This window comes from Polyergus mexicanus, unplaced genomic scaffold (genome assembly GCF_030449975.1).
Source record: "Polyergus mexicanus isolate NDT 795.1 unplaced genomic scaffold, iyPolMexi1.0 SCAF_3, whole genome shotgun sequence".
Lineage (NCBI taxonomy): Eukaryota > Metazoa > Arthropoda > Insecta > Hymenoptera > Formicidae > Polyergus > Polyergus mexicanus.
The window spans coordinates 7,888,917-7,905,413 of record NW_027223323.1 but is presented as its reverse complement, the minus strand read 5'-3'; the positions used below and the strand labels follow the sequence as shown (position 1 = coordinate 7,905,413).

The 16,497-nt window shown below is 31.6% G+C and overlaps 3 protein-coding genes across 6 annotated transcripts; 2 read left to right on the top strand and 1 right to left on the bottom strand.

The window, feature by feature from the left end:
* The first annotated feature begins 524 nt into the window (after window positions 1-524).
* On the top strand, window positions 525-8,332 carry LOC138931672 (chitin synthase chs-2). The gene is made up of 17 exons (XM_070292674.1): window positions 525-778; window positions 855-1,076; window positions 1,271-1,573; window positions 1,792-2,225; window positions 2,301-2,574; window positions 2,833-3,107; window positions 3,269-3,479; window positions 3,774-4,021; window positions 4,116-4,308; window positions 4,400-4,554; window positions 4,724-5,023; window positions 5,295-5,521; window positions 5,756-6,140; window positions 6,510-6,686; window positions 7,013-7,174; window positions 7,446-7,683; window positions 7,984-8,332. The coding sequence occupies exons 1-17, from the start codon at window positions 625-627 to the stop codon at window positions 8,229-8,231; spliced, it is 4,206 nt and encodes a 1,401-aa protein (XP_070148775.1). The 5' UTR covers window positions 525-624; the 3' UTR covers window positions 8,232-8,332.
* A 167-nt stretch (window positions 8,333-8,499) lies between these two features.
* Window positions 8,500-14,889, bottom strand: LOC138931667 (BRCA1-associated protein). Of its 4 annotated transcripts, none has more exons than XM_070292667.1 (7): window positions 11,805-13,147; window positions 11,072-11,257; window positions 10,540-10,837; window positions 10,221-10,410; window positions 9,724-10,042; window positions 9,078-9,502; window positions 8,500-8,893 (listed from the first exon to the last, which is right to left on the bottom strand). In XM_070292667.1, the coding sequence occupies exons 2-7, from the start codon at window positions 11,154-11,156 to the stop codon at window positions 8,510-8,512; spliced, it is 1,701 nt and encodes a 566-aa protein (XP_070148768.1). In that variant the 5' UTR covers window positions 11,157-11,257; window positions 11,805-13,147; the 3' UTR covers window positions 8,500-8,509. The 4 variants fall into 4 exon arrangements, 2 of the variants coding, with proteins under 2 accessions (XP_070148768.1, XP_070148769.1); XM_070292668.1 differs by lacking the exon at window positions 11,805-13,147 and adding an exon at window positions 11,332-11,492; XR_011446659.1 differs by lacking the exons at window positions 8,500-8,893; window positions 9,078-9,502; window positions 9,724-10,042; window positions 10,221-10,410; window positions 10,540-10,837 and adding exons at window positions 13,616-14,030; window positions 14,198-14,435; window positions 14,814-14,889 and having other exon boundaries at window positions 11,159-11,257; window positions 11,332-13,405.
* Window positions 11,355-13,012, top strand: LOC138931668 (uncharacterized). The gene is made up of 3 exons (XM_070292669.1): window positions 11,355-11,646; window positions 11,826-12,303; window positions 12,449-13,012. Exons 1-3 carry the CDS (start codon window positions 11,613-11,615, stop codon window positions 12,966-12,968), a joined length of 1,032 nt encoding a protein of 343 aa, XP_070148770.1. The 5' UTR covers window positions 11,355-11,612; the 3' UTR covers window positions 12,969-13,012.
* Window positions 14,890-16,497: the final 1,608 nt, after the last annotated feature.

The following is a 16,497-nucleotide window of genomic DNA, read 5'->3' as shown; positions in this document are numbered from 1 at the left end:
TAAATTTTGAAATTGATTAATTTTTGCAGTTAAAATTTTGTATAAAATTTAAAAATCAGATATTTAAAAGACTGCTACAAAAAAAATTGAATAAAAAGAAAGTTAAATTAAGATTATATAAATAAAAAAAATATTTTAAGATTTAAGATAATATTTTATTGAAAAATATAATTAAATAAAAAGAATTTAAATTAAATAATATTTACATAAACTTTGGAAAAAAGTTCATAATTTTATTGTAATATTGAAAAAGATAATACTATCGGGAATTATCTCTCTTATCGTTAATTTATGATATTACCATACAATATATGTATAGCAATATATATATGATATATTGCAATATATTTTGCTATACAATATATATTGCTATCAACTCTATCATATTTTGCTATTAACAATTTTGAAGCAAATTAATTTTTATCGTATTTACGTGCACACAATATATCTTTTTACGTAAAAATTCTGAGTTTTCTAGGGATGGAGCGACATGAAGTTTTGATTGAACATACAGAAAACGGTCGCTTAAAATGGACTTGGTGTTTGATTTTTATATTCCTCGTGCCGGAATGCATCGGTGTATTAAATACATTATGGCATCACTTATTCAAAAGGAAACCGAGGATGCCGAAAATACGAAATATCATGTTAATGATCTTGATAGATACTCTCCATACTATCGGTTTGCTGTTGTTAACTTTTATCATTCTACCTGAAATTGAGGCAGTGCAAGGCGCCGCTATTTTCTGTTGTCTATGTTTCGTACCGGGATTGTTAAGTAAGTTTATGATCAGAAATAAATTCATATCTCTATTTCTGCTAATTGAATTTATAGTATTAATAATATTCTACAGATTTACTTTCGCGAAATGAAAATCAAAATTTATCGTCAAGCAAATCAAGATTATTCAAAATTTTTGATGCACTGGCGTTAGTCGCACAAATTAGCGGAATGTTTTTGTGGCCGATTAAACGACATGATGTTAACAAAACGTCGACGTGGATCTTTCCCGTTGCTCTCATATTGTGCTCGATTCGTTGGTGGAGCAACTTTGTATCCTTTCATAACAATATTGGTATGTATGAATTGTATATAGATGATACATAATTTCTTTAGAGGTGAAACTTTGGAACAGCAGAGAAAAATTGTGTTATTTCAGCAAGATAATATATGATTTGTATAAAAAAAGTTGAGATCAAATTGATACAGCATATTTAGAACTGGTTGGATATGTAATTTCTTAGCAACTTTTTATATATTTTTTTATAGGTCTGGTACGTTTCTTATCCTCTGTGAAGAAGGATCTCCAGCCAGGTCAGCATATCGTACAAGGATATGTATCTCTTTGGAGGATGTTTGTTTTTATCAATGGTGCTCTCGTCGTTAATATATGCGAAGGATTGGACGCCAAAAGCTTCTTCTCGCCTAGATTCATTGAACAAACATACAACATTAATCTAATTGATTCTGCGAACTCATTGCAGAAGAAAAATTTTTTGATTGCAGATGGCTTTATGCCCTTTTATATCTTTGCGATACAAGCCATCTGCGCCATGATAATGTACCAAGCTTGTAAGTTTACAGATAGATGAATTTGGATACATGAAAAAAAAAAATCATATAAATCCATACAACATAAAAAATCCGAACAGTAAAAGATTTACTTTAAAATAGGAAATTGACATCTTCTTTTACTTTGATTTATTATATGTTTCCAATTTTTGTATATTTCCCCACAATTGGACGACTCTTCTGAGATCTTTGAATTTTTAGAAAAGAAATGATTTCAGGCAAATTCGCCTATAGGACCCATATGTATCAGTTTGGCTTCGCGTTTCCAACAAGTCTGGCTGGTCTAGGAACAGTATGCTTGATCATGGCTTTTTGCGATATCAGGAACAAAGACCTTTGCGCCTTTCACAATGTTCCATTTAGAGACTACTCTGTAGTTTTCTTCCTCAGAGAATCCTTGTTCGGAAATTGGAGCGAATTTATCTCCACTTGGTATGTTTGGTGTTGGTTGACATGGTTGATGTCGCAAATATGGATCACGAGGCATTTGTGGACCACTGAGAACGAAAGATTGGCATTAGTAGAAAGAATCTTTTCCACCATCATTTACGACTCGCTTATGATTGATCAATGTTTAGCCTTGAACAGAAAAACACAGAATGAGAATGATGATAAGAACGATGAGGAGAAAAACAAAAATGCCGAAATTTTGGTAAGGAATTAAATGATTTATCCATCTATTATCGCAATTACATTTATTATGATAATCAATCTTAGAGTTTTTCAGAATGACGATGATTTTAAAATAGAAGCTATCGATATCAGTTTAGACATTGGTAGGATCGAGCAAGATTTTGACAGGGAAGATCTGAACACGACGATCAACAAACGCAAAGATCGTGTCACGAAAATTTACGCGTGCGCTACTATGTGGCATGAAGAAAAAAACGAAATGAATCATTTGGTGAGCAGTATCCTGCGATTAGACAAGGATCAGTGTGCAATGCGCGTCACGCAAAAATATTACAAGGTTTATATCGAGGACTATTATGAATTGGAAAGTAAGTCGTATTCATAGGAAATTGCAATTAAAATAGATATGTACAATAATAAATATTACAAATCACAAATTTTATTTGGGCAATAGGCACTAAGTGAATGATCGAATCTATATATTTGAGTCAATTTTGATTTGGTACTTTTTAAATAAAAAAGACTAAAACTGAACTATCCATGACATACAATTTAATCTTCTCTTATTTTGTAAATACCGTGTTCTTTTTTACTAATACTTATGTAGTATCTTTTTGATACTACAGCACATATTTTCTTCGACGATGCCTTTTGTTGCATGCATGGTTGTATTGATCTGTGCAACCACGATGAGAATGAGACACAAGTCAATCAATATGTGATAACGCTGGTAGAAACGATTCAAAGAAATGTGGAGAATTTGAGGATGCATTATACACCGCCGATTAAATATCCGACGCCTTACGGAGGTCGTCTTGTATGGACGCTACCTGCAAAAACTCAACTGGTAGTTCATTTGAAGGATAAAAATAAAATCAGACATAGGAAACGATGGAGCCAGGTAATTGAACGTAGAAATAAATATATCGATATATAAAGTGCATCAGAAGAAGCAAATAGAGATACTGTGTTTCTATATAGTTCTTGTCTTAAAGAAAAAATTCAAGATGTTTCAAAAAAATTTAACTGTGATTTAAAAGATATTTTGTATAATTTTTCGAGGTGATGTACATGTATTATCTTCTGGGCTATCGCCTGATGGGTTTATCAATCGATGTGGATCGGAAAGAGATCGTCGCTGAGAATACATATATTCTTACACTGGATGGAGATATCGACTTCCGTCCTGCCGCTGTCAAGATTCTGGTGGATCTAATGAAAAAGGATAGGGATCTTGGTGCCGCATGCGGTCGAATACATCCGGTCGGATCAGGCATGTATAGAGGGTGTGGAACTCCAATTAATATCTAATCTAGAACGAGACAAAAATGTAGGGGTGGATGAGACAAATTAAATATTTAAAATCTAGGATGATAGAATGAACTCTTATTGTGATTAGAACGCGGACAAAGAACGTGGTTCTTTGTGAAAATCGATAGATGGAGAAAAGTTTCATTGTTTATTACGTAAATAATAAACGATTTTTCATATTAAATTCTCTCTCTCTCTCTCTTTCTACGTAGTAAAAAGATTGTTTTAGACTCAAATGTTTTATCATTCTGAGTAGGTCCAATAGTCTGGCTCCAAAAGTTCGAATACGCTATTGGCCACTGGCTGCAGAAATCTACAGAGCATACGATCGGTTGCGTTTTGTGCAGCCCTGGCTGTTTCTCGCTCTTTCGAGCGAAGGCATTGATGCAGAATAACGTAATGGCAAAATATGCAACCAAGTCGACCGAAGCCAGACATTACATTCAGTACGATCAAGGCGAGGACCGATGGCTCTGTACATTGCTTCTCCAAGTAGGTTCTAAAGTAAGTTGTAAGATGTATTAAATAAACTGAGAAAGCTATCAATGCTAAACAATATGATACTATTTAAAGAATTAATCTACTTCTCTTCTGTTAGGTTGAATATTCGGCGGCAAGTGACGCGTATACTCACGCACCAGAACGCTTAAAAGACTTGTTCATACAACGTCGTAGGTGGATTCCCTCCACCGTCGCGAATATATTTGATTTATTGATGACCGCTAAAGAAACGAGAAGGGTGAATGACGATATCTCGTGGATGTACATCGCTTATCAATGGATCCTGATAGGTGCATCTTCAATATGTCTTGTATATCAGCGTAACATTAATTATAATTCTCTATTATATAAATTATATATTAAATCGATCGTTTTTTAAAGGGAGTACAATCTTAGGACCGGGTACGATATTTCTGATGTTGGTCGGTGCATTTGTTGCCGCATTTCATATTGATAACTGGAGCAGTTTCTGGTACAATTTGATTCCAGTCGGCGTGTTCATTGGAGTTTGCTTCACTTGCAAAGAACGCGTACAGGTATACGATTTGGGTATTTTATCTTTGAGCAAGTAGTAGAAATTTCAAAGATATTTGAAAAGAATGGAAGAATATATTTTTTCATGACTTTATTAGACTAACTGATGATTTCATTGGATGGACAAATATATTGTACAATTATGCCTGCTAATAAAACAATTTGACATAGTTAATATTAGCTGAGATCATCAGTGCCATGTACGGACTGGTGATGGTGATCGTCCCGGTGGGAATTATGCTACAAATCGCCGAGGACGGATGGCTAGCACCCAGTAGCCTTCTATTCTGTATTGTAGCGTGCCAAATGATAGTGGCTGGCTTGTTACATCCCCAGGAAATGACATGTCTACTATGCGGTCTTATCTATTACATCACGGTGCCGTCTATGTACATGCTGCTGATCATTTTCTCCGTCTTCAACGTGCATAACGTTACATGGGGTACGCGAGATTCGAAGAAGGCGAATACCGTAAGTATCTGCTGTTTGCTAACTTCGAGTTATTCAGAGATGTAAACTGTAAATATATCACAAAAAACAGTTAGAATACTATTTCTTCAAGAAATATCATTTTCTTTCTTCGTCTAAATCATGTATATTTTGTAAATTTCTCTTAGAGAATTTAATCTGAGTTTATGAATTCTTTTTCTATATTATATAAAGAGTACTCTCTTTATAGAATTTTTTGATAGAATGTTGTGAAAAATAATTGTGTTACAATCATAATGAAAAAATGAAGAAGCCTCAAGAGGAGCGGAAATCTATGGCAATTGGCAATCTGTCCGAGTTTATGACGAGAATAGGGAACAGACAAGATAGGAATCAAAAAGGTTCATTCGAGTTTTCTTTGGGGGATCTTTTTAAATGCATCTGCTGTATTCATTCGGGAATCAGTTATGAAGAGAAGCGATTGAATGAGATCAACGAATCCTTACAACAAATAAACAAACATCTGAGCCTATTAGACAGGTTTGAAGGAATCGTTTTATTTACAATCAGTCATTTTATTTACAATGAAATTCAATCATTTAAAGTTATTTTTATATTATAAGATGTAAACGGAATGTTATTAAGATTCCTTTTGTATTTTTAATATATATTAAAATTTTATTGATCGCTAAAAAATTGAATTGTCTAGATAGTTGATTTACTGATCTTATAGGACTTGTATATAGTATAGACTTAATTATTGATAAATTACAGACAACTACATGCAACAAACGTAGAGGCAAATAATGTTGCTCAGTCATCTTCCAACACTGATATGTACACAACATCATATTTTCCAATGGAAGAGATAGTAGAAGAAGTACACGAGGAAATCGAGCTAGAACATATGACCGATAAAAGCGATCATGAAAACGAGATTTATAAGGACGCTGATGAAGATGAAAGCGACGTTCTGACGCAGGTGTCGGAAGTCTCTAGCCATGATCGTTCTTCTAATTTCCTTATTAGTCCTTACTGGCTCCAGGACGAAAGAATGCGAAAGGGCGAGGTGGATTTTCTATCGAATTTTGAGGAAGAATTCTGGAAAGATTTGATTGGTAGATATTTGCGACCCATTGAAAGCGACGAAGAAAGTCAGGTATAAACTCGATCTATTTTTATCTATGAAAAAAAGAAAAAAATTAAATCAAGAAAACAATTAATGGGAATTCGTTCTATGATATCCGACAGAATATATGTATTATAAGGAGCGTAACTTCAATCTGAAGATTATGTCCAAGATGTGCAAAAAGGATATCTATCTATTCTTGTGTTTTAATGCTGTTTGTATGCTTAAATGAAATAATAGTAGAAATAGAATACGAAACAGAAAAGTAGATATGCAAAATTTTCTTTCACAATATTATCAAAGAATAGTTCTATTCTTTTCAGTATAAAATGACACTGAACCGCTACTAAGCGATTTATATGTTTCTTATTGTTTTATTTTTTAACTAAATTTTTTTAGAATAAAATAACTCAGGAACTAATCAACTGTCGTGATGCATATCTATTAAAATTCTTTATGATAAATGCTCTGTTTGTGCTGATCGTGTTTCTTATGCAGTTGAATAAAAATATATTGCATTTGCAATGGCCACTGGGATCGAAATATAATATTACATATATTGTGAAGAGAGATGAGGTAAATATTTTTATAATGTACAACATATTATTATCAGTTCATTAACAATAATGTCACATATTTCTTATATCTGATGATATTATACAAATCCTAATTTAACATATGTTATATAGAATATTATACAATACATAAATTTGTAAAGCTCAGCGCAAAAGGATATAGTTAAAAGTACATAATTTGTAAGATCTGCTCTAAAGAGAAACTTATGAATTATGTACTTTTTCCTTTCTTGTCCCAAGCTCTTTAATTACAGAAGTTAAATTAAATAATTCTTGATTACTATGCATTTTATCATGCATTTCATCATGCATTTCAATCTTTTACAGGTGCATTTAGCAAAAGAATATTTAAAACTAGAGCCGATTGGATGTCTATTTATTGTTGCATTCATCAGCATATTGAGCATTCAGTTTTTTGCAATGCTATTTCACCGATTCGGCACATTTTCCCATGTGCTCGCTAATGCGAGGCTTTCTTTCTGCACTAAGGTAATATAATTTTTAAGAATATCTTATTTGTAAAATACTATTATTTTCTTTTCAAATATTTTGAAAAAAATTGAGAATTTTTGTGACGTTTTTTTAAATATCTATTAAAAAAAATTTTAGAAATATAAAATAAAATAAAATTTTGAGAGAGAGATGAAGGATACGGAATTTTTATCAGAATTTAATTTAAATAGAAAATTTCTTTTTTCTACAAAAATATATAATTCTCTTTTTCTCTATTATATAATTTCTCTTTGCTTTATCTTCTTAGATGACTTCTTCAGAAGATAGCATATTTGAGAAAGATGCTGATAAAATAGCACAACAACTTCAACGCATGGCAGAGGACGATTTGATTTTTGAACTCAGGCGAAGTACCATGACGGCTCCTAGCAGACGAAGAACAATACACGAGTTAACGAAAAAAGAGACGTTGCAAGGGCCGTCAAGGATGTTGGGAAATTTCGAAAGGCTCTTTCGACGAAAGCTTCGTGATCCAAATGCATCAGGTATAGTTCTTTTTAAGATTCTTGTTTCTTTATACTTAATTTTTAAATTAAAGAACGTAAGCGTTTTCATAAGCACTTAATTACCAAAGACAAATATGAAGTTATCAAAGTTGAGAAGGTACAAACAAAAAATAACCATATTTCGAAAAATAAAATAAAGATCGAAAAATTTAATACTATTTATCTCACATATACACAGTGTATACACACATATACATTCCTATGTTAATGCAATGGCATTTTTGTCACATTAATTACTTGTATAAGTTATTTTTGTTGAGAATCTTATTTATTTCGCAGGTTTGTCGCGACACATGTCCACACGAATGTCAAAAGATACATTTAACGCCTTTGAGCGGAGACGATCAACTATTCTAGCAGAAAGGAGAAGGACACAGACTCAGAAACCATATGATATTTACGATGATGCTAATAATTTAAGGAGGCCTTCAAATAATCAGATTTTTAAACTGCAAACAAGACAATCGAATTCTAATCAATTTCAATATGATAATCCGGTATTTAAACAGGACGAGACCATGTTATGAGATATGTTAAAAACTAATTTAGTTTAATGACATACAGTGCCGACAAAGTTTATGTAATAATTTCTCATTGTTTGATAACTTAGAGAATTCCTTTTATGATGTTTTGGAATATTAAAAAGTTTTGTAACTGACATTTACAAAAATATTGTTTTTCGCATTTTTTTTTTACAAATCAACAAAAAATTCTCAAATCTAAACGAAAAAGATTAGACTCTAACAGACTCTAAACAGATCAAGGATGAATATCAAATTTAAGCTTTCAACAAACCTCGATGATGTTAATGCCTCTTATGACTTTTGTGCCCTCGAGATCCTGACGATTTCCCATTCTTAGAACTCGGAGGAATGACAATACGACCAGAGGCAATTTCGTCTCGATCGGCAGACTCCTCGATTTGTTTTTGAGCATCAAGGAAAAACATGAGATCTCGGATTTGTTCTTTCAAATCGGTGATCTCGATTTCTTTAGTTGCTTTTAATTCGGATAGTTCATCCTGCAATTTCTTGTACTTTGTTTGCCACGAAGTCTGATTCAGTTGCAGAGCTTTTCTCAAGTCTTTTTCTTCAGTTAATTCCGCTTGCACTTGTGCTAATTTGTTAGTGGAATGTTGCAAGCGCTTTTCCAGTATCTGTTTGTCGCGATTGTGCATCGCAAATTGCTTCTGATAAAATAAAGATATTTTCTTTGTGTAATTAAACTAACAAAGAAGAGAGAAAAAGGAAAAAAGAAAACGGATAAAAAAAACGATAAAAGATTCCACTAAAAAAAGGAGGAAAAAAAAGAGTAAGAAGAAGACAAAAAGAAAAAACATATTTGTTTTACCATCGATTTTAACGATTATCTACCTTGAACTGCGAATTTTCCTCGAGCATTTCCCCCAGCTTATCCCTCAGCTCGTTAATATCCGCCATGGAGCGTTGTTCCGAACGACTTAGTCTCTCTTCAAAATACTGCCGTTGTGTTTCCAATTGAGACGTTAATAAATATGTAAACTCCAGCTGCACAGAATCAACCTTCTCCTCCACGGCAGCACCCTCGCTTTTGGCTGCGGAATGACCACCTTCCACCATTTTACCATCTTTGTCCTGCAGTAGTCGATGCACAAAATTGTCACCTACGTAATCCCAGACACGATTGTTGCCCAGTTGCATCGCATAGCAATGGTGTGTGTCGCGGTAATGTTCGAACGCATGACCCTGATGATACCGCGAGCAACCCACATGACCGCAAATCAAACAAATCCACAATGCGTCATTGCTAGTATCTGCAACTGCAAAGGAATTCATATCTCAAATAAATATAAAGTACATTTCAAATTTTGATTTTGATAGAAATTTCGAATAATCATCTTTATAATAATCGAAGGAATGCAGAGTTTTAAAAGAAAGATAAAATATCTCAACTTTTTAAAGAATTATATATCTTATCACAAGTCCCGACGAGAGATTCAAGTTCCAAGCAACTTGAAGCAATTAGACAAATTATGCTTACCACATTCCATGCAATGGCTATCAGCCAATGGCTCAGGTGTTTGTGCGTATCGACAAATCGGACAGGACGTATCGCCCCACTTTACGAGACAGCTGGAGTGGAAGGTATGATTGCACAATATTGTTAGAATTCCGTCCACGCTCTCGTCCATTCTTTCCAGACAAACGGGACATGATGGTAATTCTGTGTGTCCACTTAGGGGCATTCCATCATCTCCTACTTCGACTCTGGATACAAATACCATATGACAAACCACCTCTGGTTCCAGAGAATTGTATGGTGCACCATTAAAGGTTTCATAGAACTCGCTTGCTGCGCTCTAAAATGTAATAAACTTATCAAACTTTGGATGTAATCTCTAATTAATTCTTTACATTCAATTATTTTTATACAATCTTTTTTAAACATTTTAATTTAAAACTATTTAATTTTATATATAAAGTCAGCAAGTTTTCTGAAATGCCAAAAATATATTGCTCAAATTTTTATTTACTTACTGATGATCTGAACGTAATCAGAGCCATGTATTGATTAGGACTGCCATCTCTAAGAATTCTAAAATGTTGTATGTTCTGATGACAAGCTGCTGTGAAAGTTAGGAGGTCATGGCAAGTCATTGTCGCTGGTACTGACAGGATACAGATAGTGTGACTGCGATCGGCAGCGCAGCGCATCTCAGTCAGCTCACTACAATAAAATAAAAATAGAAATTAAATTACAAAAGAATTAGCACTATGTTTTTAATATATTTGTATAAACTACATATAAATCAATACTATATAATTGAATGATTTAGTAAAAGAAAAAAGAACTTACTCTTCCTTAAAAAGATGGAGAATGCCTTTTGTAATTTCGACAAAGGGATTTCCAGAGATAAAACTTATTTGATCTGGTGAAGTGCTGGAAGCGGCACAGTTAATGTCACCTGGACAAGTAGCATGATTAGAATTTACAAATGATGTCTCTTCAGAATTAGACCTTGAAGATGAATGTGATTTGCTTGTGCTTTGATTTGACAACAACGGAGATGTGTTTTCTGTTACATTTGTATAAGTTTCCACACTGATATCCCTCGATTCTCTGCAACCTCTCATTTTCCTTGCAGCCATGGTACCTATAACAAAACAAGATATTATGTAACTAAAACTTTTTTATCCATAATTTATAATCATCACTATATAGTCGACTCTACATAGTTATTTATCAACTAACGGAGAATCAATAAAGTTAGAGTAATTTAATTTTAGGCTATCGCAATTTGGAGAAATACATACGATATTAAAATATAAAACATATATAAATAAGAAACTACTTGTCGCAATAAATTTGTAAATTGCAAGATACCTACGTTCACTAGTAGTTTCTTCTAATTCCGGATCACAAATCTCGATGCGAATAACGCATAGGGATACCAGGACAGCGGACGAATTCATGCCACATAATCAAATTATGACATATTATACAAAACATTTCCTATTTCTTGTTTTGTTACTACAAGTGTCGTAGGTCGTCGCCATGCTGGCTCATCGTCGATCTGCAAATAAAATTTAAAAATTCTATATATGTATATATATACATATACATTTGTACACATACACAAACACATACACAACCTCCAACCCAACGTATCATCGATGGAGATTGCGCAGAGGTCCCGCCTGATGGGATTCGTTCTACGATCTTTTGTATGTCATATGACATATGTGTTTTGAATATTTTGAACATTTATAACAACAAAATAAATTGCGCTAAATTATTTATTCGAAAATAATATATCTTTTAAAGAAACATATTCATATTAAAAGATAAGGATATAAAAGGATTAATTATCTCGTTGTATCAGTTTGATATCATTTAAATTGTGAATTTGTTAAATAAAGACATGAATCATGAGTAACTTTAGTGATCTTCGTCAAATATCGGGTGAGTGATGTATTTTAACTTGCAAAATTATAGACAAAAATTATTTTGTTAATAAAACTGATATTTTTATCTAAAAGTTTTTATATATCTATCTATATGTATATATATAGTTTCACACAATCGCAATACAATAATATTAAAATCTTATAGATTCTTACAGATATAGTTTGTCCTTACAGATATTTCCAGCATTTCGACAATTTCTCATTCTAGCAGTAGATTTATTGGCAGAGTGGACTCGTCACAATGCTTGTTAGACAATAATTCTAGCATTATAAAAAGTAGTAATGATAAGCTTACGATAATCCAAGAAACAACTGCAATTGAGAAAGCGATGAAATCTTTTTTATTATGCGAGAAAAATATGAATGAGCACAGAAAAGTCAATATTGTTTATCAATGCGTGAAGGAAGCATCCTTGAACGACAAAGATATTCTGTCTAAAAGCATAGCAAGCAAATTGCGAGTATTACTCTTAAATCATGAACTTGACAAATATATGCATCTTCCTTCATCAATAAAACATATGCAAGACGAATTGATGCTTTTAGGAATTATTGATTTACCATCATCAGACTTAAATCCTGATGAGAAATTAGAGATTAAATGCTGTGTCGAGACAATGCTTCGAGAAAAAATACACAATATAATATTAAGGTAAATATGCTATCATACAGTTAAAGAATAATTTTATCAGTTTAATACATACATCAAAATATCTAATATCTAGTATATAATATACATAAATTTCAATATTTTTTAAATAATTTTAATATATTGAGTTTATTTCTATACATTACAGATATGAAGAATTAGGAGGAAATGTCAAAAAGGCATTGAAGAGCAATGAGTGCAATGTGCACAATAAATTCCTGACATACTATGACATACCAGCAGTAGAATGGAAGAATAAAATTGAGGAATTAATTATGCAATGCAAAAGCGATTCCCTGAAATATATAAAATTAATTGATAGATGGAATAAGATGAAATATGAGAATATGACCCAAGCATATTTGGAGAAGGCGGAGCATTTACTGCTGCAGGCACAAGTTGCTGACTTGCAAGCAAAACTAACAAATATTTCTTGTACGATCAGAATGTTTAAGGAGACTCCAACTACAATCGACGCTTTCAAAATGCTAAATCAACTGGTTGAAGAAAAGTTGAAGGCAATCAGAGATGAAATCCGTCAAAAAGAAGATTTAAAGAAGCTTTATGATAGTTTGAAAAACACAGAATATGATAACATATTGGAAAACTATTTGCAGCTTTGCAATGCAATAAAAAAAAAGAAAAGTATCTTACATAAATTAAAATAAATTTTTAAATAAAATTGGAGGATATTTTGATAATAATAAAAGGAGTATTTCTGCATTTACATCTTATAATCTCTATATTCGATTCTTCTTCGATAAACGTCCTATATATTGTATAGTTTTTAATTAATAAGTTATTCCACGTTTAATTAAAAGATCTCTCGCGATAAATCATCTTTAAAAAGATGACAATATTAAATTTTCTTTTTATTCATTATCTGATGTCTTGTTTTCGTTCTTCGAAATGATGAGAGGTCTACAATTTTTGTCTGCAAGTATTCCATGTTCAATAAGAAATATTTCGACATCTGATGAGTAAAAGTCCATTCCGAGATGATCTGTCATATGTACAAAATTCCCTATAATTTGTCCTTTTTTATATACTAACAATGCTGGCACACCATACTTTTTGAATTGTTTGCTGAGGCCTGCAATTGATCCTGAAAGAGCATAATATTAAAAGAATTTAATTGAACATCCAGATTAAAACAAGCAGTTGAAAAATAAAAACATTCTATTATATATTCTATAACAAGATTCTATTGTTGATTTATAGTCTTAAAACTTGATAATAGAAGCATTTAATTTCATTTAATTAATGATAGATAATGGAAACTTAAATGCATAATCTTAAAAGTTTTAGCACAGACCTAGAATTCTGCAAAATTTCACATGAGGATACTCTTCAGCAAGAGATATCAAGCATCCATTCATAGCTTCACAGCCAGGTACATTGTCTTCATAAATATGAACAATAATAGTCACTGATTTATTTTCTTCATCAATAGCTTGCAAAAATTGATCCGCACTCTCTAAATCAATAACTTTTCCAAAGCAAAGCTTCTCTGTTTTTGCTAACATCTCTTTCATTCTCTGTTTCTGATATTCCAATAGGAATTCATCAGTTAATAAATTTACCAGATCTGGATCTGTCTCATTCAGCTTTTCTTTCTCTTCATCCAAAGCACTGCGGCATGTTAAACTCAGTTTTTTAAATAACTCCAACTTTTCTTTCTTTTGTAATTCTCGCTTTTCTGCTTCTAGTTGCTTATATCTTTGCCAATCCTGTCAAGAATACATTTAAAAAATATTAAGGGTTATATCTTTTAGACTCGAAATTGATTATTCGACAATAAAACTTAAATATAATTATCTAGTATCTTTTCCACAATTAAAGAGTATAATTATAATAAATAAGTATAAATTATGATTAGTATTATAATATTTTATACCTTTATGACACCTTTAGGTCCTGTATTGTTGGAAACTCCATCCCATTCTGCAGGTGCAGCATATTGCGCAGTGTCCTCAGTGCATTTCATATCATATTCCTTATCGAAATCTCCAGAATCATCATTTCCCTCATCTTCGCTCGAACTGCTGCAGTAGTAGTGCAACTTCTCTCCCAAAATTTTATCCTCCAATGTGGACATAATCTCAGGATTTTATATAACAATGGATTATATATACCTGTCGATCTAATGGTCTGTTATTCTCTTGATTATTATTCATGAACAATGAATTACATATGTACATGTAAGACAGTAAGACCCTCTTTAACTAGTCATATACAATATGACAAAATAATTCCTAATTTAGATACATAATACCTGTATTTTAATCGAAGAAACACATTTTTAAAACATTAAAAACTCGGAATAATTGATAAATTTAAAGAACGTTGTTGAATATTGTACGAATGTAATTAGATTCTTAATTTTCTTTTTACATCAGCAGAGTAAATTAATATTTAAATGTGTATTATATATTTATACTTTGAAGACTTTTAAAGAAAAACATTAAGAAAATCGTCTTTTTTATATTGATATTGACATATCGTGTACTTGCTTTTTTCAATTATATTTAGAACTGTTCTTTATAGCTGAAATGGCTGCACTAGTGGCACTAGTTTAGAGTTTATCTTTTTCTCTTCTCTTTGGAAGGAGAAAGATAAAATCTGAATAGTGCAGCCAATTCAGTTGTAAAGAACACATCTCTTGCCTAGTACTTTTCAATATTTTTAGAACTAGTTTTATGCAGCTAGTTTTTAGTTTGCGCCTAGTGTAATATAAAATTTTTGATTGACCAATCGGAGCAAAGAAATCTTTGGTTCCTCTTGTCCTGATTGGTCTATCAAACTATTAGTTGGGGATATAGCTAAATCCATCACTCCTATTGATCCTTGTTCGTTTTACTTTCTATATTATTCGTATTCTACGACCGTGTCATTTGCATACTTGTTGGAAAACTATGTGTAATTTCATATTTAATTCTCGCAGGCTTATTTTTAATATCGATAAAAATATGCAAAATTTTCTTTTTTTTTCTAGCTTTTGTGCATTCTATTTTTATTCTTATAGTAAAATATAAAGCGTTTTTTTTTTATTCTTAAGCTAATGCCAAATGTAATAAACACAATCAATCTTCATTTTTTAATTACGCGTCAAAATATCAACTTTTTATTTATATGTGTAAAATTGAAAATTAAAAATGTATTTACGTAATTCATTGACGCTAAAACCATTGATTGAAAAAAAAAAAAAAAAAGACTTGTTGATCGAGACAATATTTCTTATGTGAACAAAATCGATTTTAATATGTCAAGGATTAAATAAAAATCTATATTAGGTCGTTTGAAAGAATAAGTGTGGGCTATTAACGATATTATTTCGAACAATGCGAGAAGTGGAAAGGTTAACCCGAAGAGACAATTGTAGGTTGTTGCCAGCATCTGATGGTTAACCCGGAGGTAAATAGGCAGCCGAGAATATTCCTACTTGTTGCTTAATATGTAGCGCATATATACAATATATACGAATAGTTCTCTGCATTAGGTTTGCTTCATCTTTATTATTCAAATTATTGAGAGTTGAATTATATATATCGTTTCTCATATGTATATTTAAATATATTGAACAAATTTCCAGGGGTAAACATTTTTGGAAATTCTTTTTGTAGAATATAAATCTTTTTATACCGAAATAAAAAATATAAGTCTCCTTAAAAATTAATTTATCCTTAATTTGTCCTACAATATAATTTAACTAAATTAATAAAAATTAATTATATATATATAAATCTTTTTTTCTGTATAAAATAATTATAATCAATTATATATTATTTGATTAATTAATTGTGATATTTTAATCTTTACATTTTTTGATTCACGAAATGCAAACAGAATTAAAATAAAATAAAAAAACAAATCGGATTTTTTGATACATGGTAATACAATACATTGTTAGAATATTTCACGTAGTTTGAAACATTCGATAATTCTCTTCTCCAATAGAGTTACAACTTTCGACCAACTATGCTGACCAGTTTTGTCGTTCAATAGTTGGGTTATTAAGTACACGCACATTATTCAGTATTGTGCATGTGATAGCGCGTTATCTAAAATATTAAAATTTACTTAAAAATTGATTTAAAAGAAAGAAAATTTTCTTTTATGATGACTTTAACGTCGCGTTACGTAAGTGCATTATCCATTCCTAGATATGTGTTTCTAATAAAAGATATCTTATCGCTC

Bases quoted from the DNA above. Each gene is read 5' to 3' on its own strand.
- LOC138931672 (XM_070292674.1), top strand. From the start codon at position 625: ATGCCGAAAATACGAAATATCATGTTAATGATCTTGATAGATACTCTC. The intron at 1,077-1,270 runs GTATGTATGAAT...ATTTTTTTATAG, and splicing joins ATCCTTTCATAACAATATTG to GTCTGGTACGTTTCTTATCC. The intron at 4,555-4,723 runs GTATACGATTTG...AATTTGACATAG, and splicing joins CTTGCAAAGAACGCGTACAG to TTAATATTAGCTGAGATCAT.
- LOC138931668 (XM_070292669.1), top strand. From the start codon at position 11,613: ATGAGTAACTTTAGTGATCTTCGTCAAATATCGG. The intron at 11,647-11,825 runs GTGAGTGATGTA...TTGTCCTTACAG, and splicing joins TGATCTTCGTCAAATATCGG to ATATTTCCAGCATTTCGACA. The intron at 12,304-12,448 runs GTAAATATGCTA...TATACATTACAG, and splicing joins ATACACAATATAATATTAAG to ATATGAAGAATTAGGAGGAA.
- LOC138931667 (XM_070292667.1), bottom strand. From the start codon at position 11,156: ATGAATTCGTCCGCTGTCCTGGTATCCCTATGCGTTATTCGCATCGAG. The intron at 10,838-11,071 runs GTAGGTATCTTG...GTTTTGTTATAG, and splicing joins AGAAGAAACTACTAGTGAAC to GTACCATGGCTGCAAGGAAA. The intron at 10,411-10,539 runs GTAAGTTCTTTT...ATTTTATTGTAG, and splicing joins CTCCATCTTTTTAAGGAAGA to TGAGCTGACTGAGATGCGCT.